The 24,082-nt window shown below is 32.9% G+C and overlaps 6 protein-coding genes across 6 annotated transcripts; 4 read left to right on the forward strand and 2 right to left on the reverse strand.

Annotated features, from left to right (window-relative positions):
- Window positions 1–3,163: 3,163 nt before the first annotated feature.
- LOC126665662 (polyadenylate-binding protein 5-like) lies at window positions 3,164–7,034 on the forward strand. Its single transcript, XM_050358517.2, has 7 exons — window positions 3,164–3,609; window positions 3,930–4,705; window positions 4,783–4,860; window positions 4,977–5,066; window positions 5,447–5,752; window positions 6,295–6,504; window positions 6,575–7,034. The coding sequence occupies exons 1-7, from the start codon at window positions 3,348–3,350 to the stop codon at window positions 6,773–6,775; spliced, it is 1,923 nt and encodes a 640-aa protein (XP_050214474.1). The 5' UTR covers window positions 3,164–3,347; the 3' UTR covers window positions 6,776–7,034.
- A 421-nt stretch (window positions 7,035–7,455) lies between these two features.
- Window positions 7,456–9,206, reverse strand: LOC126666170 (uncharacterized). Its single transcript, XM_050359162.2, has 4 exons — window positions 9,045–9,206; window positions 8,637–8,928; window positions 8,413–8,568; window positions 7,456–7,867 (listed from the first exon to the last, which is right to left on the reverse strand). The coding sequence occupies exons 1-4, from the start codon at window positions 9,096–9,098 to the stop codon at window positions 7,590–7,592; spliced, it is 780 nt and encodes a 259-aa protein (XP_050215119.1). The 5' UTR covers window positions 9,099–9,206; the 3' UTR covers window positions 7,456–7,589.
- Window positions 9,207–10,127: 921 nt separating this feature from the next.
- LOC126666171 (uncharacterized) lies at window positions 10,128–12,448 on the forward strand. Its single transcript, XM_050359163.2, has 3 exons — window positions 10,128–10,480; window positions 10,825–10,989; window positions 12,164–12,448. The coding sequence occupies exons 1-3, from the start codon at window positions 10,184–10,186 to the stop codon at window positions 12,260–12,262; spliced, it is 561 nt and encodes a 186-aa protein (XP_050215120.1). The 5' UTR covers window positions 10,128–10,183; the 3' UTR covers window positions 12,263–12,448.
- A 1,088-nt stretch (window positions 12,449–13,536) lies between these two features.
- LOC126661894 (DEAD-box ATP-dependent RNA helicase 39) lies at window positions 13,537–19,482 on the forward strand. The gene is made up of 9 exons (XM_050355778.2): window positions 13,537–14,148; window positions 14,456–14,551; window positions 14,627–14,815; window positions 14,991–15,131; window positions 15,784–15,924; window positions 16,503–16,645; window positions 18,160–18,289; window positions 18,494–18,542; window positions 18,863–19,482. The coding sequence occupies exons 1-9, from the start codon at window positions 13,609–13,611 to the stop codon at window positions 19,372–19,374; spliced, it is 1,941 nt and encodes a 646-aa protein (XP_050211735.1). The 5' UTR covers window positions 13,537–13,608; the 3' UTR covers window positions 19,375–19,482.
- Window positions 19,483–19,518: 36 nt separating this feature from the next.
- Window positions 19,519–20,251, reverse strand: LOC126661902 (uncharacterized). Its single transcript, XM_050355786.2, has one exon. The coding sequence runs from the start codon at window positions 20,149–20,151 to the stop codon at window positions 19,693–19,695; it is 459 nt and encodes a 152-aa protein (XP_050211743.1). The 5' UTR covers window positions 20,152–20,251; the 3' UTR covers window positions 19,519–19,692.
- Window positions 20,252–20,779: 528 nt separating this feature from the next.
- LOC126677058 (embryogenesis-like protein) lies at window positions 20,780–21,520 on the forward strand. The gene has a single exon (XM_050371500.2). The coding sequence runs from the start codon at window positions 20,851–20,853 to the stop codon at window positions 21,367–21,369; it is 519 nt and encodes a 172-aa protein (XP_050227457.1). The 5' UTR covers window positions 20,780–20,850; the 3' UTR covers window positions 21,370–21,520.
- The last annotated feature ends 2,562 nt before the right edge of the window (window positions 21,521–24,082 follow it).

A 24,082-nucleotide genomic window follows, 5' to 3' on the forward strand; every position in this document is an offset into this window, starting at 1 on the left:
TTAATTATTCTTGTCTTTTCATGTTTTTTCATGTTTTGCCCCTATTAATGATAGTGGAATTTTCCATAGAACTCTTTTAAGATAACTAAAATAAGGGTAAAATAGAGTATTCAATGGAAAAGTACTCTAAAAATAGTAATGAGACTTTTTAAATGGGACATTCCAAAATAAAATATGGGACTTCTTAAACGGGACGGAGGGAGTACTAGACATGGAGAACGTTTTTGATTTTTTTCCAAATGAAAAAAACGTCAATTTAATATTTTAAAGTATAATTGAAACATAAAAATGTGAATAAAGATAAAATTGATGATTTTTCAACGTCGAAGTAGGACTGAAAAAGGGTTAAAAGGTTGGATTTTTTAAAGGTATTAGGTCTATAAAATAATATAAGAAAGAATACACAATGATTATTTTTTTAATTTTTGAGATAAAAAAAATTATAATTAAAGGGGGAGAATATTTATAGGAGAATTCAAACCCACAAACTACTAGTATTTTACTGTTTAACACTTCTACCATTTAATTGTATAGTTCATCGGCAACGTTAGAGATGGAGTTAATGGTTATAGAAAAAAAAAAATTATAACTCATTGTTTTTTATATGAAGTCCCTCTCAAATGGGATTGAAAATGACCTTGAACAATACTCATCTCGCATTAAAAACAAAACACAAACAACAAGATCTCATTCCTATCACAAAAAATAGCAAAAATAATAAAAATAATATTTGTATTTTAAATTTTATTTCAGTATAATTTATTCTTTAAACTTGTAAATCAATGCAAAACTAACATCTTTTCCAATGAAAGAGATAATGGAATCAATATAAGAAGTTGATTTGAATTGATTTTCTAATTTTAAAACTGGATTGGACCAAATTAACAGCTACGAATACAAAATTTCTTTTATAAAATTCAAAAGTGTTATATACTTTTCATTTAAGGGCGTACTTACACCTTTTTATAAATTTAATTATTAAAACTAGTTTTATATAATAAATTATTAAATTTATTGTTGAAATATAAGGAGTAATTAATTATTTTAAATATAACAAATAGTTAATTAATCCAAATAAATCACTTTTAGTGGCTAATAATGTTTTCGAAATTTAATTGGAATGACTTATTAGACTGAGTTAATTGGTCGGGTTGAATTTTAATAAACATGCATGATTAAAAAGTAAATTTTATTTTAAAAGTGAAAATAGTATATGAAGATTTATGTTTTATGGAAATTTATGTTTTATGTTTATATAAATATTTAATTTAATACTTTAACTTAATTTCACAATTCTTTATTTTTAATGGCCGATAATATATTTCTTTCACTTTAAGATTTATTATTATATTTTAAATAATTTTAACTTTATAATATTTTATTTCACAGTTTAATATTTAATCATATTTCATAGGCAACCAATTTCCAATTAATTCATTCCCATGTGGTTTTGTTATATGTTTTTAAAAATATTGTTAGGAACTAAAAATAATCTTTGAAATATTTATTTAATATAGGGTTAATGTCAAAAAAAAATCACGAACTTGACATATTTTTTATTTTAATCACGCAGTTTAAATTTTCTCATTTTTATACACGAACTACCATTTTTTCTCAAATTCATGCACAGTGCTGAGATGATACTCATTCATTTGTGTAAAATGACTTTCACCTCAGCGAATTACACTAATGGAGCCGTTACACCTCAGCACCATGCATGAATTTGAGAAATAGTGATAGTTCGTGCATGAAAATGAGAAAATATAAACTGCGTGATTAAAATGAGAAAACATGTAAAGTTCATGATTTTTTTTGGCATTAACCCTTTAATATATTTGAAATAATTTAAAACAACAATAAAATTATTTACATTTGAAAAATGTTAATTTTCATCAACTTTTTAAAATATCCAAAATTCTACTTTACACTTTTATTAAAAAATGTTTATATTCTTAAATTTTAATTTAGTGGAGTCGTTAAAATTATAAAACTAGTTCAAATCAGTCAATAGAACTAACTCCGTGTATTGTTTGTTATAGAAAAGTCAAGTTGGATAGATTTTATAAATTTAGTGATCATATTGCACCAAATTAGAGTTTGATGCATGGAAGATAACCAAATAAATTTAACGATCGGCGACTGAAAAGATCAAATGATATTTAAAATGCTACTTTTTTTTTATGTTTGATTAAAATCCACTGCTACATCCTCAATTAATGGATTCGCTAGTTAAAATTTAATTTGATTTTGATTATTTTTAAAAGTTTGTAAATGATAAGGTATTTTATTTATTTTTAAAATAATTTATAATTTTTATTAAATGTTAATATATTTATAACTATATAAATTTTAACTGTTGTACCAATCTTAAAATATTTGCTACTAGTAAACTAACCAGAGAGTCATATAAATATCAAAATGTTTTAAAAATTAAATTTATGTTTTTTTTCTAAATTAGTTAAATTTAATATAGTTTGGTTCAATTCAATTTAAAATATCAGTATATTTTTAATATAATTTAATCGAATCAAAAACATTAGTTTTTAAATCAAATAGAAACATATTTAATTTATAATTTTACCAAATTAAAATATTTTACAATTAAATGAAAATTAATTTTAAAATTATTAAAAAATATTTAAAAACTATTATTATGATTTAGTAAATAATTATAAATTACATTAAAAATTACATAGATATTCTGTAATTCATATTTTCAATATATAAATTTCAAATTTAACTTTATTTTTAATAATTAATAATTTAATTAAGTCAACCAATAAAATTAAATAAAGAAAGATGATATTAATAAAAAGTGAAAACATCAAAGGAGAAAACTGCTAACTTTTTAAAAGCTAAAAATAATACTAACAATCGTGGTATAAAATATCAAAATCTCCTAATTATTTCTTAAAATAATATTTTCCATAGACTAAAAGTAAAAAAAAAAAAAACAATAAAACGACAACGAAACAGAACATCAGGAGTAGAGAAATACAAAGTCAGAGACTTAGGAATGCCACGTCATCACAACACATATACCCACACGTGCACATCAAAAATAAAATAAAAACGAAACGCCGTGTTTCCGCTCCCGCCCCCGTCCTTTTCTTTCCCCTCACATATAAAAGCTCATTTTGCTCCTCCCCTTTGTTTTTTTTTCTCTCTCAAAAACACCAAAAAAATTAAAAACCAAAAAAAATAAAAATCAATTTTTTTTCCTTATTTAGAGTTATCAAATAATTAATTACAGTTGTTAGGTCAAATTTGTTTATTCTTTTGATTTTGTCCTGAATTAGGAGAAATTTGAGTTAATATTATTATTTTTATTAATTATAATAATATTTATGGCGGCAACCAGTGTGGCTTTGGCAACAGCAGTGGCTGCAGTGGCGCCAACAGTGAACGGAGCGGCGGGAGTGATGAATGGCGGTGGTTTTGGGAATATGTCATTGTACGTAGGGGATCTGGAGGATAATGTGAATGATGGACAATTGTATGATCTGTTTAGTCAGATTGCTAGCGTGGTTTCTGTTAGGGTTTGTAGAGATCAAACTAAACAGTCATCTCTTGGTTATGCTTATGTCAATTTCACTTCTCCTCAAGATGGTAATTTAATTGATGATCTGTGATTAATTTTTTTTATAATCTATGTTTTTGATGCATGTTCTTTATGATCTATGATTTTGATGCATGTTTTAATTTTTTTCTTCATATGCTTAATTTATTATTGATTTATCATTGTTTGATTGATCATGTCGTTACTGGATTGAGATTAGTTATTATTTTTAATTTGATGTGTAATTAGGTAAATTTCTTTATATTTTTATCATGATTTTGGTGTTGAAGCATGTTTTAGAAATTTGGCTTGTCTTCTGTTGTTATGAACTTATGATCTGCTCGTGTGTGTTTTGATTCTGAATTTACAGCTGCAAATGCTATGGAGTCCTTGAATTACACTCCTTTGAATGGGAAGCCTATTCGAATAATGTTTTCTCATCGTGATCCTAGTATTAGAAAAAGCGGGCAGGGCAATATTTTCATCAAGAACCTCCACGCATCAATTGATAACAAGGCATTGTACGACACTTTTGCTGCCTTCGGAAGAGTTCTTTCATGCAAAGTTGCCAATGATTTTAATGGCCAATCAAAAGGTTACGGTTTTGTGCAGTTTGAAGATGAGGAAGCAGCAGAAAGTGCTATTAAATTCTTAAATGGCATGCTGCTAAATGATAAACAAGTCTATGTTGGACATTTTGTTCGACAACAGGAGAGGATTCGGACTAGTAGTTCAACAAAGTTCACTAATGTTTTTGTTAAAAACTTATCCGAGACAACAACTGACGAGGACCTTCAGAAGTTTTTTGATTCTTATGGGACCATCACTAGTGCAGTTGTTATGAAGGATCAAGCAGGGAATTCAAGAGGCTTTGGCTTTGTGAACTTTCAGGACCCGGATTCTGCTGCTGTTGCTGTTGAGAAATTAAACGGCCTAGTTAATGATGACAAAGCTTGGTATGTCGGCAGGGCCCAGAGGAAATCAGAAAGAGAGGCAGAGCTGAAAGCCAAATTTGAACAGGAAAGAATAAGTAGATATGAAAAATTGAAGGCTGCAAATTTGTATTTGAAAAATCTCGATGACAGTGTCGACGATGAAAAGCTGAAAGAATTTTTTTCTGAATTTGGGATAATAACATCATGCAAGGTCAGCTTTTCATTTAATAACTATCCTGTGAGTCTCAGTATTTTTAATTATTTATTCTGATAAGTACATTTTTTCAGGTCATGATCGATCATAGAGGGATGAGTAAGGGCTCAGGTTTTGTTGCGTTTGCTACACCTGAGGAAGCTTCAAGAGCTGTAAGCTCTTTTGTCTGACTCATGTTTTTTTAAATAAAAAAAATAGATTGTAGTTAAGTTGGTCAGCTTTTCAATTTCCTTTTGTATAATAGTTTGGCTTTTTAATTGGTATTCAGCTGAATGAAATGAATGGAAAGATGATTGGGAGGAAACCTCTTTTCGTTGCTGTTGCCCAACGCAAAGATGAAAGGAAGGCTCGACTACAGGTGTTATTTTGTTTTTGCTCGCCTTTTTCATTCATCTAGAGAACATTACCCTCGCACATCTCTAGTGTGTCTGTGGAAAGAGTGTTGTAGTAGAGCATCTTGTCATGTGACAGCACAAGAACTTGTAAAATAGAGCCCTTCAGATGTTAAGAGTAAAATAAAAACAAGTTCTGGATTTTTGGGAATCAGTATTAAGTTACTGCATTTTTCAGTCTACTTGCATTGTAGGAACTGAACTTTGGTTGTGGGAACACTACAATTGCATGCATTTATTTTTGTGCACTATTATGCGATGCATTAGAAATCTAACGGTTTCCTTTCCGTTATACCTTCTTATAGTGTGATATCTAATGTAACCTTTATGCTATATCTATTTATAGGCTCAATTTTCTCAAATTCGAGGCCCTAGTGCGTTGGCACCTTTGCCTTCAGGTATTCCTGGATATCATGCAGGAGCACCGAGGCTTGCACCGCAGCATCTTTACTTTGGTCAAGGGACTCCAGGCATGATGTCCCCTCAGCATGCAGGCTATGGCTTCCCACAGCAACTCTTGCCTGGTGTCCGCCCTGGCGTTGCTCCGAACTTTATGATGCCGTATCACCTTCAAAGACAGGGTCAACCTGGGCAGCGGTTTGGAATGCGTCGTGGAGGGAACGGTCAACAGCAGCCACAGCATCAGCAACAGGTGCATTCTTCTGAAAAATATGTTATGAAGTGCAATATTTTGAAAAGGAAAAATTACACGAGAGATGTTAGAACTTCTTATGAATCTACTATTTCAGTATTTGAACTCTTTTCTTAATTGGTATTTTAACTTTTTAATAATATAACAAATAAGTATTTTTGACCCTTTTTTGATAATTGCTGTGCTAAAAGACAAAAATAAGCTTCATATTTACTTAAATTTTACTCTAAATTAGCAAAAACCTAATGATAGTGTCTAAATGATACTATATTTCTATGAGACATTAAAATATTAAAATTGATTGGCAATTAAAAAAAAAGCTTCTTTTTGTTCTTATTAGTTGTCTGATGATTGAAAAATGGCTAACATGACTCATTTGATGTACTTTTAAAAAGTTGAAATAGCAACTTAAAAGAAAAAAAATTCACACTAAATAGTAGATTCAGAAAAGTTTTAGACACCATTGATATAATTTTTTCTTTTGAAAATTTATTTTGACATTTTTCTTCGTTACCTAAAAATAATTACTTGTTGGCTTGAAGTTACCTCACCGTAACAACAACCAAGGGTTAAGATATGTTGGCAGTGGAAGGAACAACATAGATTCATCTGTTGTTACACAAGGTCATGTGGGCCCGATGGTGCCATTACCTGTAGAGGTTTCAGGGGCTCCAAATGATGTTCAGCGACCCATTACCATCTCAACTCTTGCATCTGCATTGGCATCTGCTGCTCCAGAGAAACGTACTGAGGTACGTGACAATATTCATTATTTACTAACATGGCATATGCAGGTTTTTGATGCTGTTCTGCTGTACTCAGATGCTGGGTGACCATCTTTATCCCCTTGTGGAGCGACTTCAGCCTGAACATGTGGCAAAGGTTACTGGGATGCTACTGGAGATGGATCAAACAGAGGTATTGCATCTTATCGAGTCTCCAGATGCCCTGAAAAAGAAGGTGGGTGAAGCAATGCATGTCCTTCGAGAAGCTACCGCTAATGTCGGCGATCAGCTTGGCTAACTGGGGCTGAGTGAGTGAAGTGACCTTATTTTTATGGCTAACTTCATTGTTTTGGTGGTTTTGAGCCATTATCTTACAGGGCAATGAGGAGTCATTGATTTGGGACCATCTCCTAAACTATTTTTTTATAGGATCAGTTTCTTTGAAATTTTTTTAGACTTTTGATCTGGGATAGAGAAATTAAAAGATTTTCTGGATGTTTCTTTAGATATTTGTTTCTGTTTGACAATGCTATAGATAATGGGTTTCTTTTTTGGAATTTTTCTGGATGTCTCTTTATACACATCTATTTTCTATATCAAGTGGAATTGCAAATGATCATATAATTTTACCCATATCTGACGCTTTTCTTTACGTAGCGTCGAAAAAGGAAATCTGTTTATACATGTTGGTTTGTTCAAGTTTTACCAAATTATGCCGAAGATGAAGACTCTTTTCATGAGGAAAATGATTGATATAGGCACTTTCTTTTTACTCATGTTAGCATAACGTACTATTACATTGTTCTCGTCTTCTGTTTATCTGTTAGGGTCAAAGCTATATTGCTAGGAAACATTGAAAATGGAAATTCCGAATCAGATTATGTTTTTATAAGAATTTGTGATAGATATAATAAAATTTCAGAATTTCAAATGCAGTTTTGGAAATGAAATCTTCAATAAGTTTTTGTATAATATTGGTTTAAAGTAAAAGAATCATTAAAGTACAATTATTTTCTTATAAACAGCCACAATACCATTATTAAAAAAAGCAGGTTCGGCAAGTTTTGGATCATGACTCGTACATGAAAAAAATTAACGACGTACCAAACATTTCAGATGAAATCAGGATGGATGTCATCTTCTACCTTTTGTTCATCCAATATGGTCTCCCACACATCATTGCTACAGTGCCCCATATCATCTGCACAGTTTCTTCTTCTTTCAGCATTGAAGTCGCTGTCATCATGTGTTATGTAGTCATTCCATTTTGAAGCTTTGGTTGCCATTGTTGGTTGATTTTTCCTCTGCTCCTCGCAATCTTTTTTCATGTAATCCCTCCATTTTGTAGGGCTGATGACGTCCTCTGAAGCATTTTTCTTTTCTTCCTTCCCTGCATATTAAACTCTGCCTGAATTATATATGCACCAATGATTTTCAAATGAAAGATTCTACCATGTCTAGATTCAATTACGAGCAATCAAGTGAGATGAGTTGACTAAACTAAACATGCCCCAATCTTAACAGGCCACTTCAAGTTGGACAAACCAGTTATCTACCGCATCAAACAGATAGAATATCTTTAAGATGTTCTAATGTTGTACTAGGCAAGTAGGCCTAATCAAATCAAGTCGAGTTGAATCAAAACTGTGACCATTAACTTTAAAGCTCAAAACTCAATTCAAACTTGATCAAATTTTATTTTAAGAGCTCAAACTTGAATTCTATAAGAATAAGTTCGTCTCAGCTCAACTTGATTATGAAGGACGAAAAGTAAAATAGCAAAGTTTGACTAGGTTTGTGAGCCAATGCATCTTAATATTGAACTCAACTCGGAAATTGGCTCGAAATGTGCGTTCAAGCTTGATTCAACTAACAACGAGTCAATTGTGAGTTGATTTGACTCGGTTAGACCTACTGCAGCCATGTAATTCTTACCTTGAGAGCAGACATTTTTGCTGCTGGTATTCCTCTTAGAGAAAGTAGGTTTAAAACCATGACATGCATTACCGCGAGAATCATAATTCCTGAATTTAGGTTTCTTAAACATCTCTTTCGTCAATTCCGTCACAATCTTTACCCCAAAATCATCTCCTGCATTACAACCAAAATTAAACAATTCAATCAACCGGCTAATTGAACACAAAATCTCAATCTCTTACCTTGTTGTTCTTCAAATTGTTCCTGTTTAGCACTGTCCTGGTCAAAATCAAGGTACTCAGTCCAATCAGAGCGTCTTTTCCTCTGAATTTGGGGATCGGCAGTTAGGGTTTCAGCATCTCCTGCTCCGCTGTCGTTGTGTTCGGCTAATTTGCCGCGGGACATGTTGAAGGACTGCACAAACATACGGATGTCTTTAGCCATGAAGCTTTGAGCAAACATTTTTGTTACAGATTGTCTCTGATTGCACACTACACATGTCCACTTGTTACTGCTTTTCTTCTTCTGCTTCGCCTGTAATGTACATAGCATAAACCAATTAGACAATAACATAGCAATTGATTTCCGTTAATCGTGTATAATTTTCTTGAGAAAATCATTAGATTAAGAAAAGGAAAATGAGAGATTGCCTGCATTGTCGCGCATTGACAGCACTGAACAGCGACGAATTCTGTACATCCCATTTTTTTTTTGCTCTTCTCGTTTCGATTGTTCAAGAGAGGGTTTGTGGTTTCAGATGGTCCGAAATTTCGAAAATTTAGGGATTTTGGCGCCAATATATTAGCGGAATGGTGGGAACTTGCTTATACTGTCATACAGCCAAATTTTGAAATTATACTTCTTTTTAAAATAATAAAAACAAATTACTTTTATACTCCTCACATTTATCATAATTTATAGTGTCATCGTTCCTGTTTAAAAAACAAATGATATGGTCCTCTATTTTCGTTAATAATCTAGTCGTTCCGTTTACTCTCTTTTTTTATGTCAGTTAATTATGTCAAATGGCTTAATTCATAGATCTAAAGTTTTACTTATAGTCTTTAAATTTATTTTTCATATAAATATAAATAAATTATATTTTAAATAGTTTTATGATTTAATGAATTCAATTCATAATTTATTTATTTATTTATATTTTAATTTTATCAATATTTTAAAATATTTTTTAGGATTTAATTTCTAGAAAGTAAGAAAGTAAGAAAATAAAAAAAAATAAGAAAAATATTAAGTAAACTTATTAAATCAAAATCTCAGAAAACATATTTTTTATTTATATTTATGTTAAAAATAAGTTTAAAGATAATATTGAAATTTAATTTTTTTTAGTTAAATATTTTGCCTTAATTGACTAAACACTGAAAATAGATGGAATGAATAAAACACTAATAAAAAATAAAAATATAAAATTATATCATCCAATTTTTAAACAGAAAAGACGAAATTATAAATTACATGGTAGTATATGTTTGAGAATTTGCTCATATAATAATCATGTTATTCTTACTATTAAAACTTTTGGATTTAAAAGAAATGTTACTGCAGATAAAATAATATTTATTTATTTTTCTTAATTAAATTTTATTTTTTTTAGATATTTTGTAAATTTTCATTATGTTTTTAGAAAAAGAAAGGTAGGGTTTAACATAGCCCAATGAGTCAAAGCTTAACCTTACTAGAAGCCCATGCCAAGAGCAAAACTCCAAAGAAAACCCTGCAACACCATTTTCAGCACTTCTTCAGATATCACACAATCTTTAGAAGGTCAATGGGATTGGATTGTCACATAAAAGAAGTACTATGGACCAAATTCCAAATTTCAAAAAGAGTTACAGAACTTGCCTCTCAAATCTCTACAGATTTTGCTGATTCCCCACCTCCACTTCTTGTTGGTGTTGCTACGGGAGCTTTCTTATTCTTGGCTGACTTAGTCAGGCAAATTCATTTACCTATATCTGTTGATTTCATTCGTGCCGAGTCTTATGGTTCAGGTACCGAGTCCAATGGCTCACCCACCATTTCCATGGACTTAAAGCTTGATGTCAAAGGCAAACACGTCATTTTGGTAATTCTCTTAGCTTTTATCAATTTTTTCTTTAATTTCTTGTTGTTGTGATTAAAATGTGACGTGGGTTGTTAGTGAATTTTAAAAAGAATAATACTTTAGGAATTGGGTCCTCAAAAAGTTTTTTTTTATTGAGTCCTTAAAATAAGAAATGCTGACTGGGAATTGGGTTCTTCAAAAGGGTGAGACTTTGCTAATTGTATATGCTATCCTACTGAAAGTTACTGCTAAATGTGTGTCCTACTGAAAGTTACTGATAATTCTGGCTTGCATCGAATTCTTTTAGTTTTGGAATATTTGATTTGTTAGATGATAATGTGATTAATAAGCATAGCTTGTTTCAGGTTGAGGACATTGTGGATACAGGAAGTACTTTATCTACCCTTATTTCACACTTGAAATCTAAGGGAGTGTCCTCTGTGTCGGTTTGTACGTTTCTTGATAAGCCTGCTAGAAGAAAAGTTCATTTTGAATTAGTGGGTGATGGAAAGTATTACCGAGGGTTTGAGGTATGCGCGCAATCTCTGCTTTCTCTTCATATATATGATTTGGAAACTAGTAGAGAAAAAGCTATTCATAAATTCACATTCAACTAAATTGATGAGTGACTGGTGTGCTACTTTCTTGTTAAATGATTAATACATCTTCGCCCGATTGTTAGCATTTCTCTTGACATTAGGGACAATGCTAATTGCTATTTTCTACCATTTGACATGTACATGCCTTTTTTCTGTCACATGTGAATCATGTCATATTATTGATGGTGCTTTAAGTATGTTCTCGGGTGCTTTTTTTTCTTTAGCACGCCCTTGAGCACATTTCAGGAAGTAGGTGGCAGGGTTATTTTGCTCAACTGTCCTTTCTCCAGTAAATCTTTTGAACTTTGTTATGCTGTAGGCTATGATGCATGAAAACACTGAAACGGCAATGGCAACACCAGTTTTTTTTGTAAGAATAGTTTATGAATATAAAGTTTCTGAGATTGAAAAGATAAAAGATCGCCAAAACGTAAAACTCGCCGAGTTGTTGCGCACTATAGGCTGTAGGAATCACCAGGCACAAACACAGCTTTGTGCTCGTCTGTTCTTAGTCTTAGCAAGTTTATTACAATTCCAAAATTGTTAGTGTAAGAACCAGTTTTTACCAAAAAAACATATTTATCATTTTTCAGTCGGAAAAATCATGGAATTCTGCCCTCAAAGACTCTTAACTAATTTGGGGGTTCTTTCTACTCTGCTTTCAAGGAACAGTATTTAAAATTACTTATCCACTGTTATTCCAAAAACAACCAATGATTAGGGTAATAAATATTTATATCCATGGTCTGCAAATTGATAATGTGATTATATAGGTTGCCTTCAATGCACTATAAAATTCCCCTAATATTTGGAAATGGTTTTTTAAACTATAAATAGACTAGTCTTTCTTTGCATTTACGAAGTTATTCCTGGACCTTGATTCGGGACAAATTATCCAACTCATTCATTGATTTCCTTGCTTCAAAAAGTTAATCCAAGAAATCTCCCACCTCTAAAATCTTACATTTTTTTCATAAATGCTGGCACATTTGTGTTGATTTTATGTCTAGCATGCTAACTACTATAGTATTAAAAGTAATAAATATATGTCTTTCATAGGAGTATTTTATTAGAAATGAAAATTTCCTGTGTTTCCCTTTTGCAGTGTCCAGATTACTTCGTCGTGGGTTACGGGATGGACTATGCTGAGCTTTATAGAAATTTGCCTTATGTTGGTGTCTTGAAGCCTGAATATTACAAGTGATTTTAGCCTAAAAGAGCTATCGTATACTCTTATTTTAGTATTGCAGGCACCTATTGGATTAGGAGGTTATTTTATACTTCTCATAAAAGGCAAAGTGCTTTATAGGAATGTAAATGTGCGTATTCTTAGAACTGCATCTCGGTACTAAATTAAAAACTTTAATTTATTCAATATTTTTGTCTTGAATTATCTGTTTCGATTGGCTGATTATCGAAATGAGCAGGCAGTGCGAACTAAGTCGGTTGCTTTATTTATTTTTCTTGTATCGATTGCTTTATAATTTTGATGTCTGAACTCAAATTTTATTTTCCAAAATTAGATTAAATAAAATCATAAACCTTAATAATAAATTTAGTGTTTGAACTTGTTCGAAAATGACAATTTGATATTTGAATAAAATTTTATATTAATACGGTGCTTGAACCTGCTAAAATATTACAAATGTGTTTTCTATAGCTCACATTTAAAAATGTTGACGTGGAATGTGCAATCCATTGATTAAAAGATCTTTCTACCCCTTAATTTAACATTGAATATCAAAAGAAATAAACTTATTTGATTGTCATAAAAAAAATTAACAATTTGCATTATAATTGTTTTAATTAAAATACTATTTTAATAGATTTTAATTAATAAAATTCTTTTATAATAAAACACGGATGTTTAATTTTTTATTATTATTTTAAATATATTTATGGTTATTGTTTAATCTACATTCAACCACTCCCCAACACATCCACGATTTCTACTGCCACCCTTATCACAACCAGTACTTTCTTAATATTAGGTTTAGGTTAAAAAATTACAATAATTATTTTAAATTAATTAAATATAATTATCGAGAGAGTGATCTCTACATTCTCAACTTCTATAGTTAAACATTCCAAATATATAAATTTTCATATCTTTTTATCAAAATATTATAAATTTGTATATTTTTTGGTATTTTATGTAAAATTAAGAAGGTAAAATCATATTTGTAACGTTCAACCTAAAGATGACCTGATAAAAACATTTGTTTGTCTTTTTTAATCGGTTCAAACGCTAATTGTCATTTTTAAAATAGTCTAGACAAAAGTATCAAATAGGGTAAAACTGAAAAAATTGCAACGTCAGGGCGGAATTGAAAATTAAAATAAAAATCAGGGTTTTTTCAGTTTATTGGTCTTGTTATTATCCCATTCTTTTTTTTTTCTAAAAAGTGGAAGACGGGAAACAGGTTAACCGACAAGTCGTATGATCTCCAAATGCAGACAGGTTATCATCATCTATTTTGAGTGAGGGCAAATTAAAACTAAAACCCCGAAACCAATAAAACCCCAAACAAAATCTAAGCAAGTGCAACCATGGCAGGCACATCAAGAACTCTCTTAATTCTTACTCTCTCTTCAACCACCAAAACCTACTGTTTCCCATTTCTTAAACTCCCCAAACCCACTAGACTTTTACTTGGTTCTAACTATAGACACCTCTGCACCACCACTACCATACCCTCAGCCACAGCAGCAGAAACAGCCACAACATTATCAGACCCAGACCAAGCAAAACATTCTATTCTCTTAGAAAGACTTAGAGTTAGGCACCTTAAGAGCCCGTCAAATACCCCACAACCAAAAATCCAATCTTTACCCAAGATAGCTGTCGATGTTGCGAGGGAAAAAGATGACAGCTTTAAGAAGTCTAAGAGAGAGAAAAAGATTGTGGGTAGCTTTGAGGAGTTGGGTTTGACTGAGGAAGTTATGGCTGCCGTTAGAGAATTGGGAATTGAGGTTCCTACTGAGATTCAGTGTATTGGGATTCCCTCTGTTTTGGACGGTAAAAGTGTTGTGTTGGGCTCTCATACTGGCTCTGGTAAGACTTTGGCTTATATGCTGCCTCTTGTTCAGGTGAGCTTTTGTTTATTGCTTTTCTAGTTGTTTTGCCTGTGTGTTTGTGGTAATGCATTGTTGAAATATATATAATTCTTGTGATATTTCAATACTTTAAAATGCACTCTTTTGAGTTCATGTGGTCATTGATATTGAGAAAAAAGTATTTCTTGAATTGGGCGGTGGTTGGAACTTGATACTTTGCACATGTGATGATACATAATACATTAGTTTGTTGCATGTTTGTTTTGGTTCACTTGTGTTAAAAATTGTGAAAACATAATATGAAGTCAAAATGTTTTCTTTTTGTTTCTTGCTTTTGCAGTTGATAAGACAGGATGAGGCATTGTTGGGTAAGTTAATGAAGCCTAGGCGTCCTAGAGCTGTTGTTCTATGTCCCACTAGAGAGCTATCTGAGCAGGTATTTTGGGTTATTTTCAAATATGGCTTCCTCAGTCGTATCAGATTCCAATTTTGTTAGCATTTGTGTTTGTAGGTCTTTCGGGTGGCAAAATCTATTAGTCATCATGCACGATTCAGGTCTACTATGGTTAGTGGCGGTGGCCGAATGCGACCACAGGAGGACTCTTTGAATGGCCCTATTGATATGATTGTTGGGACCCCTGGCAGGATTCTGCAGCACATTGAGGATGGTAATATGGTTTATGGTGACATCAAATACTTGGTGAGTGTTCACTAATTTCTTTTAATTGCATTTCTTTTAAGCATTGAAAGTATTTAAAATCTTGAATATCAATGGTTCACATCAATATTTGGAGTACTAGTGTTGAAATTGACTGCGGTAGCTTATGTCTGTCGCAAAATTGTGGCACTTCATGATGTTGCTAATGTGTTAGTAGGTATTGGATGAGGCAGACACCATGTTTGATCGTGGCTTTGGTCCTGATATTAGGAAATTTCTGGACCCATTGAAAAATCGTGCATCAAAACCTGATGGCGAAGGGTTTCAAACAATTTTGGTCACTGCAACAATGACAAAGGTATGCTCAGCACCAATTTGACTTTTGTCTTTCAGTAAAGATGAAATGCTCTTCTATCTTCTGTGGATTATTTCTAAGTAGTTAAGGCTTAGTTTTCTTTCCTACCAGTGTTATCTTATGTGCGCTCGATCTTTTTTTTCCGAGGCTTGTCTCATAGGCATGTTTCTTGACAGTTGCATTACACATCCTTAGGAGAGCATTTTGTTTGTCTCACAATTGATATCATATACTTGACATTGTTTTTTCTTCCATATACATCTCCTTGATATCATGAGTAGACTTTTTTTTTGTCTTTTCATGTGAGCTTGTTGGTGAAGGATGAATCTTTTGAAAGCACTATTGGAATTTCTATAGATTTTGATTTCTCATTTTATGCCTTTCTTTTATAAAAGCTTGTAGCCTTTTTAGATTATCATAAAGAATTTGAGTATCCATGAGTTTCTGACTTCCACATCTTAAGGTATATGGGTGAATTTGAACTAGTGCTTTCTGCGGCGAACTGTTAATTTATATGAATTCAGCTGAACATGATCTGGATTTAATTTGGTCAAGTTTGGTTATTTTTGTCAGATTCTGTGATTCAATGAAATTTCTTCAGCTCAGATTTTAGCTTTCAGTAATTGGTAGAATTGATGTTTTAGAGATCTTGCAGGCAGTTCAAAATCTTATTGATGAGGAGTTTCAAGGAATAATCCATTTGCGTACATCAACACTACATAAAAAGATAGCATCTGCTCGCCACGATTTTGTAAAACTTTCAGGATCAGAAAACAAGCTGGAATCACTGTTACAGGTTAAATGATGTTTGCTTTACAGCCTTTATTGTATTATCGCACTAAAAAGTGCTAAAATGTGTTTATGCACATGTATATTTTTAATCTGTTCTTGGTGAAACACAAGTTAAGCTACAATTGCATTACCGATGATGGCGAAAATAGTCACTGGTAGATTTGGTCCAAAATATGGCGAGACAAAGAACTTTATGCTACAACTAAATCTTTCTCTACTCTCTATGCAAAAGCTTTGACTTTTTGTAAACGGCAATGGATCTACTATCAGTGAGAACCCACACTAATGTTTTTTGTTCTTACATCCACCTAGATTATATTTCTGGACAAAATATTAAGAGAGCCTTTTGTTATGTTACAATTTGATGAGTTTGAGACACAATTTGACGTCATTCTCCCTTTGGTAGTTTTTGTGCCGTTTAGCAAATCCAGCCAGTATTGGTTTCTTCATGTTCAGTTTCAGATTTTTTTTCTCAAGAGATATGACACAGAAGTTCTCTATAAATTGTTGAAACTGCTATTGATTGTGGCATTTTTGTGTGTGTGCAAAACATGGGAAATTACCACATTCTTTCAAATTCAGGCACTTGAGCCAAGTTTGGCAAAGGGGAACAGGGTGATGGTGTTCTGCAATACTTTAAATTCCAGCCGTGCTGTGGATCACTTTCTTGCTGAAAATCAAATTTCTTCTGTCAACTATCACGGAGAAGTCCCAGCTGAACAGAGGTGAGATTTTCAAAGTTTGTTGTTGGCCCATGGTTTTGAAATCCACAATGTCAGAATGTGGCTTCTAAAATGATAGTGGGTGATACTTTATATCACTGTCGTATCAGCCGATCTGGTTGATGGGGACCATACGGCAATGATATACTTTCACTACAGGTGATATAAAAGGGATGTATCATCTATATCGAGAGGTATATATATCAGTCTGGTTAATAAAACAAAATTAAAAAAGTGATAATATTAATGTATGTATAGCTTGTTTGAATACAGAGAAAGTTCGTACCGTTGTTCATTTGGGTGTTTTAATGACTTAATGTGAGGAAATAACAATCTTATGTATTTAATTTTTTATTGGCTTAAGGTCTGAAAAACTACCGACCTTTTAAATTTTTTTCAATAGCACCCTCACCTTGTAATTTTTTCAATAGCACCCTATTTTGTATTTTTGGCTTTCAATAGCACTCTAAATTAAAAAAATTAGATGATTTGATTACTATAAGGATGAGAATTTTCAAAAAAACTAAATTTAAAGGTGAAATCATACTTTTTTCTACTTGGACACTTTTAAACAAGTTCTTTAACTTAAAAAAAATTCAAATAAGTCCTCGATAAATGAGTTTAATTTGATGATTTATGGTGCTATTGAAAGTCAAAATACAAAATAGGGTAAAATTGACTGTTTTACAAGGTCGGGGTGCTATTGAAAGCCAAAAATACGAAATAGGGTGCTATTGAAGAAATTACAAGGTGAGGGTGCAATTGAAAAAAATTTGAAAGGTCGGTAGTTTTTCAGACCTTAAGCTTTTTTTATTTGAGTGATGTTACTAATTGTTTTCTAAAATTCACAGTAGCCCCTACTGAAACTGTTTGATAATTAGATGCTCATACATTGCTACCTATACCGAAAGGTTCACAGTACCCATGTATAACATCATGATTGGCACTCCACTTGAAGGTGACAAAGAAAAATTCATTGATAGATACAGCATGGGTAGCTGATTCCTTTGGTCATCCTATCATGTCTTTGTACTTCTAAATCAAATATTGTGATTATGCTGCAATACAACTGCTTAACCAGAAGATATTTAGGTTCAACATATATGCATCCCTGATTCGTAAACTTGTATGTTTTGAGTGTTCTGTGTAGTTATTCCGAAAATAGAAAACAATAGGTACCTGAACATAATTTCATGTCATGGCTCTGTTTTGTCGTGTTGGAGTGTGTTGTGCCACTCAGTAGCACAGTCAGCTCCATAATGACTAAACTGAAGCTTGAAGCTCAATCTTTTTAGTCAAAAGGAGGTGGTCAAATTGTGTATAAAGAAGGCCAACGCGGCCCACGGCCCACTTTTGTACTAGATGAATGATACTTTCCTTTACCAATCTTATTTTGCACGAAAGCGAGTATATTTCAGTTCGCCCTCTTTCCTTACCGTTTTTATTCTTGATATGTTAATTTGTGTGCTTGATAATTTTTTGTTTAGCACTTTGCTAACTATTCCTCGTAACAACAGGGTTGAAAATCTTCAGAAGTTCAAGAGTGATGATGGAGACTGCCCAACGTTGGTCTGTACCGACTTGGCTGCAAGGGGACTTGACTTGGATGTGGATCATGTCATCATGTTTGATTTCCCCTCAAACTCTGTGAGTGACTTTCTCTATTCTGATGATGCTCCCTCGATGTGCATTCTAATGTTTTTCTAGGTTTTCTCGTCGATCTGTCCTTCTATCTGTTGGTAGTATCTCTTGGGGGTTTTGAGGAAGTAGAGTGCTTCTATTTTCTAGCCTGGCTAATGGAATATTAAAATATGAGGACTAACGTCTACTTTTTTTTCTTTGGCCTTTCAGATTGATTACCTTCACCGAACAGGAAGAACAGCTCGTATGGGTGCAAAAGGTATGCCGCATACAAATTTCTGATAAATTTAATCTATCTATTTTAACAGTTTTATGCGTCTTACTCTTACCTTGAAAAATGTATCATAAGAAATCATATGCTATATAGACAAGCATCAACTTATGAATAAAAATAATTTAAATTTAAATTCAATGCGTCCTCATTCGAATTTTACGATCTTCACAAAATGAGACTTATTTTGAAATTTTGGCTTATGATGCTGGGAGGCTTTTTATCTATGTGAAGACATTCTACACTTTTGGTGATCACAGTTTCTGGTTATTGGATGTCTGAATGGCGCTTCGATTTTCTGTTTACAGGGAAAGTTACAAGTTTGGTGGCTAAAAAGGACTTGCAATTGGCTGCCCGGATTGAGGAGGCAATTCGGAAAAACGAGAGCTTGGAATCACTCACCGTAGACAATGTTCGGAGGGACATAGCCAGGGATCAAATAACTGAACAGAAGGGGAAGAAAGAAAAAATGGTGAAACTTTCTCATCAGAAAAACAAGATCAGCGCTGAGAAAGAAAAAACGGATAAACCTTCTTATCAGAAAAACAAGCTCAACACTGCAACAGTTAAATCCTCTAGCAACCGCCCCAAGACTGCTTCCACAGCAACAAAATTTAGAAAAACATCTGCAAAACCCGTAAAGGGTGTTAGAGTTGCAAAAAGCTTAAAAACCTTCAAGAAAACATCGTCTCCAGGCTCGAGCAAGAGAACAGTGAGTAAAGGATCTATTGCAGTCAAATCTACATCTTCAAAGTTAAATGTTGTGCCACTTAGGGGTCGTTCCACTTCTAGTAGGAGTGAATCATTGAGGCGCAGTTGATTATTATAGACATTCTATATGTATCAGGAAATGCTTATTATTTCTCTTTTGTTAAGCATTATTTTCAAAATTTAATGTGATGGAAATTAGTGCTTCTGTTCCTGCTCATATCATCTTTTTCCATACCATTTTGAGTTTGTAATGTTGAGTTTGAATTCTGTCATTTACTATCATAAATGTTGAAATGGAAAATGCCGGAATGTAAAATGGCGAGACAATAATTTTACAAAAATAAGACATAAATATAGAGAGTTTTGTAGTTTTTGATGTGTTTTCAGATATGGAAATAAAACGTCCAGAAGTTTCTCGCTATCCTGATCATTTCCACGTGAGTCGGAGATGATTTCGGGCAGGGGGTACGATGTTGCCATCAGAATCATAAATGATGACACCTGAAAAATCCGGTAGCTGACACTTTCCGCCCATAAGTATGTTCTTTTGCCAAACCGGGACTCCTCGCTGCTCACCACTAAACATGACTTCATTGTTGTCACGTCCGGGAACCCCATAAACTCCATTTCTCACCATAATATCATCATTGTTGAGCTCTATAACTGGATCATGATTGGACGAGCCATAGCAGGCACCCAAGCGACGCCATTTGCGCGAATGTGAAGCACACATGAACAACGCAAATGCACACAGGAGAACTGTCATTGCAGCAAGGCCAGCTTGTGATGTGCTTAGGGGCATTTGCTTCAGATAAATTTGACGAGCCATCGGAAATTTGATGTTTTTGGTTCTGCTTTGCCTAAGTTTTGATGGGAGCCCATACATAAATACAAGTAGGAATTTGTGGGGTTGTTGGGTTTTGGAGGATTTGTTGGATTGGAGTTTATTTGGTGGAGAAAAGTGACTGACTATACTAATGCTATTTGGCTACAATTGGTGTTCTCTTACAAATGAGGAATTCTAATATAATTACTTTGTTTTAAAGATTTTCCTCCTATGCTCTATAGACAAATTTGCAAATAAAGCAATAGAAAGTTTATGTTCAAGCTCCTTATGCTATTTTCCCTCCTTTATTACTCTTTTCTAATAGACTTCCATTTTTACTTTAACTAAAGCCAAAATATTATAAAAAAATATTTAAAAAAATTGGGATGTAATATCATTCATAAGAACGTTCTTTTGAGATTACATCAGTGGTGTTAAGACTTTTTAAAATTTATTTTATCGATGTCTAGATTTTAATTTTTTTATATTAATATTCTAGTTTTTTTAAAATATATCAAATAAATGTATTTAGTCATTTTTCATTTTTTTTTTGAGAGAATTAAGTTATTAGTATACTGAAAAAATATCATTGAACACCAAAATGACAAAAGAGCATTGGACCAATTTTTAATGTTTAATGGGCCCAGCCCATCAGGTTATTCCTGCAAAATGGGAAGTTGGAGTTTCAGAAATAGAAAACTTCTCCATCTTCCTTTGCTCTGTCTCCTTTTCTAAGAACTGAAATTTTAGAAATAAAAAATGCATAAAAACTCACAGATTTCTCTTCTCAAATTGCTCCTAAGATACCCTTTTCAACGTTCTACAAAACCCATATTTCCATTTCCTCTTAAATCACACACACCATCCACTCCAACTCCACTATTACCCAACTCACTCATACCTAAAAATCTTCACTCTGTAGCCTACCCACTTCGCCAACACCTCAATTCCTGGCCTCTAGCTCTCAGTTCTCCGAGACATCTCAGTACTGGGTCAGGAAATGACTCAGTTCCCGAGTTGGATGTTAATAGAGAAGTGGATATGATAAACCTTAAGTTTGCAGAAGCAAGAGAGGAGATAGAGATGGCAATGGAGTCTAAAGAGACTGTTTATTTCAACGAAGAAGCTGAGTGTGCACGGGAGGCGGTTAAGGAAGTTCTACATAGGTTTGAAGGGTTATTGAGTAAGCTGCCAGATAGTGAAAAGGCAGCTTTGCAAAGGTCAATGGGGCTTAAGATTGAACAATTGAAAGCTGAGCTCCAACAGTTGGATGATTGATTTATTGGGTAATTGCATTTTTCTTTTCATGGGTTTTGGTTTTGATGTGTTGTTCTTGAGGATATTTTAAAGTTGATGTTATAGGTTCAAAGATGATATGGATTCTTAATGTAGTCTATTGAATAATGGATTAAGAGGAGTTCATTTCTGATGTTTAATTGTCTTTATAGTAGTAATCATGAATTTTTATTATTATCTTTTGGAATGTAAGGGTTTTATTTGTTTGTTGCAACTTTGAATAAAAAATAATTACCCTTTGAATGGTCTAGGCTTCTAGTAAATCATATCCTTTATTGATTGACTGATTAGTCTCAAACTTCAAAGATTATTGTGATAAAACGAGTGGAAGAATGATGTGAGAAAAATTCTCTTAGGTGAAGTAACTGCTGAGATTGCAGCTTTCGCGGACTCGCTGTTGAACACGGAATCTAAGCAGTTTCTAGTACTCTAGAACAGTTTGCTTGATGATGGCATTAGTTTATTGAATTTTAAAAGTACTCGGAGAATTAACGGCTACTTGTTTCTTATCCCGGATAGTATGTATTAAAATGATTGCTGTATAAATTCTTTCTATTTTCATAACCCGCATGGTGAGATCTCCTCTCGAAGAGCAGGATGGTCTATGCTCATGTAGTACCTTCATGAGATCTTTCAATACTCTCTTGCTCTGACTTCTTCTTTATCTTAGTGTGTATGGGTCGGACATAGAACTTGGATATATGATCTAGTGATTATAAGAAAAAGCTCACCTTTTGTATATGAATAGGTAGCCTACTCTTGTATGCAAGTCTGAGCAACATAGGCAAAGACCCTCTTGAATGAGAAAAAGAAGTGTAAAAATAGTTTGAACCTGCCTTAGTGAGTTTGGACCCGTCTTGTCCTTGTACATCTTACTTAGAGTATCAAACCCTTAAATTGTGAAATAATATTGGAACAATTCTATGCATGTTGGGTCACTAAAGGTTTGTGTATCAGACTTGGTTGAGTCCAATACATTCTGTATATCCTAGATTATGTGGTTAGCACCATTCATTTATAGTACAGCTGCACTGACTCAATCAGAAATGTTGATCATAGTGTTGTAGTAATTTATTTCTGAATGAGATTGAAGCAGAAAGATGCACTCAAGTATGAGCATTCCCGATAAGTGATTAGTTTTTTGGTCTTAATGTGATGTTTTAATAATCTTGTTTCTTACACCAATCTTTGATGTTTGACTATTTGTTACTTAACTATCATGTTGCTTTCCAGTATTGTTTCCCCTTTTCTTTCGGCTTATGCTGTTTCCTTAAACCAGCAGTTTGAAGTTCCCGAATTCCTGAAAGAGCTTGTGATTTTATTTTCATTTTCACCACATACATCATAAGCTAGAAGTATAAGCAGCAACTAGGCTTCATTCCTTATGGGCTCGTTGATTAGCCTAACCAGCTTTAGCCAGAATGTGAATGTAGATAGGATGGACGGAGCTAAGGGTATGTTTGATTCATGGAATAAGCAAGGAATAGAATAATTATTTCATAAAATTATAATTTCATGATATTGTCATTCCATGATTTTTGTGGAACAAGTGTTCTTTGAAAAAGTAAATCATAGTTATTCAATGCCTTAGGAATAGCTATTCTATTTCATGTGTATTCTATCCCACGAGCCAAACATAGCCTTAGGACTACCTTTTGTGATGATCTTCTCTATGCATAAATCACTTTCAAAAAGAAATATTGTCTGCTTTATTCTCTATGGGCTTGTTTGAATCATGTGTGGCTATCAACTTTAAATTCTTCAAGTTGAAAAACAATTCGACAGTTCCACCTACATACATTCATGTTTACATTTTCTACTTTGATTTTGCATATATGCTTCTATTATATTATTGTTGAAGTTTAAAGCTATTTGAATTCTCATAAACATTTCGAGTAATCCTCCTGCGATGGACTCAAATATATCTATGTATTAGAATAGTATTGGATTACAGTAGTAGATCCTGAATTCTCCAATATTGGTTCTGTTGATCCTGGTTTCACCTTATAAAACCGTTTCTTTGATGAACGATTTAGCTGTAAATGATGTAATTTACGGCATAATCTTTGATGCTATTGTGTGAGCCTTTGCTGTTCTTTTAGCTCTTCATTTGTAAATGATGAAGTTAAGTTTGGATGAACATGACAGTACATCAGTTCAATGAAATTGCTATAAGAGAATTATAGCAAGAAGAAAGAATGAAAAAAACAAGGGTGAATAAAGGGAATATTGGCAAATGGAATGATGTGGCTTTTTGGGACAAGCTGAGTGGAAGTAAAGATAAATCCACTAGGGCACGGACTTAGTTTCTATATATTAAATGATACTATTATATACTACTCTGTTTGATCATTTTCCGAGTGAAGAAACATTTTAGCAAGTGCACCGCAGGCCAGATTCAGGGAATGTTTCTATATATGAAATGATATTATGTACTACTTTGTTTGATCATTTTGATTTTTTTCCGAACCGAATCGATTTATAATTATTTCAAATTGAATTGAACCACTTGGTTTGTTTTGTACAAGAAGTGAACTAAAATTGTTTACTTCTAAAGTTAAACCAATCATAAAGCTTTCTGACCAAATCAAACTGAACCGAATTTATTAGTTCGGATTATTCAGTTTGACCCTGTTTTTGCACATCTCTAGTGATAATGCCTTGTTTTACTCTCTTTTTGGATTGCTTTAAGGCA

Source organism: Mercurialis annua, linkage group LG1-X (genome assembly GCF_937616625.2).
Source record: "Mercurialis annua linkage group LG1-X, ddMerAnnu1.2, whole genome shotgun sequence".
In the NCBI taxonomy this organism is placed as follows: Eukaryota; Viridiplantae; Streptophyta; class Magnoliopsida; order Malpighiales; family Euphorbiaceae; genus Mercurialis; species Mercurialis annua.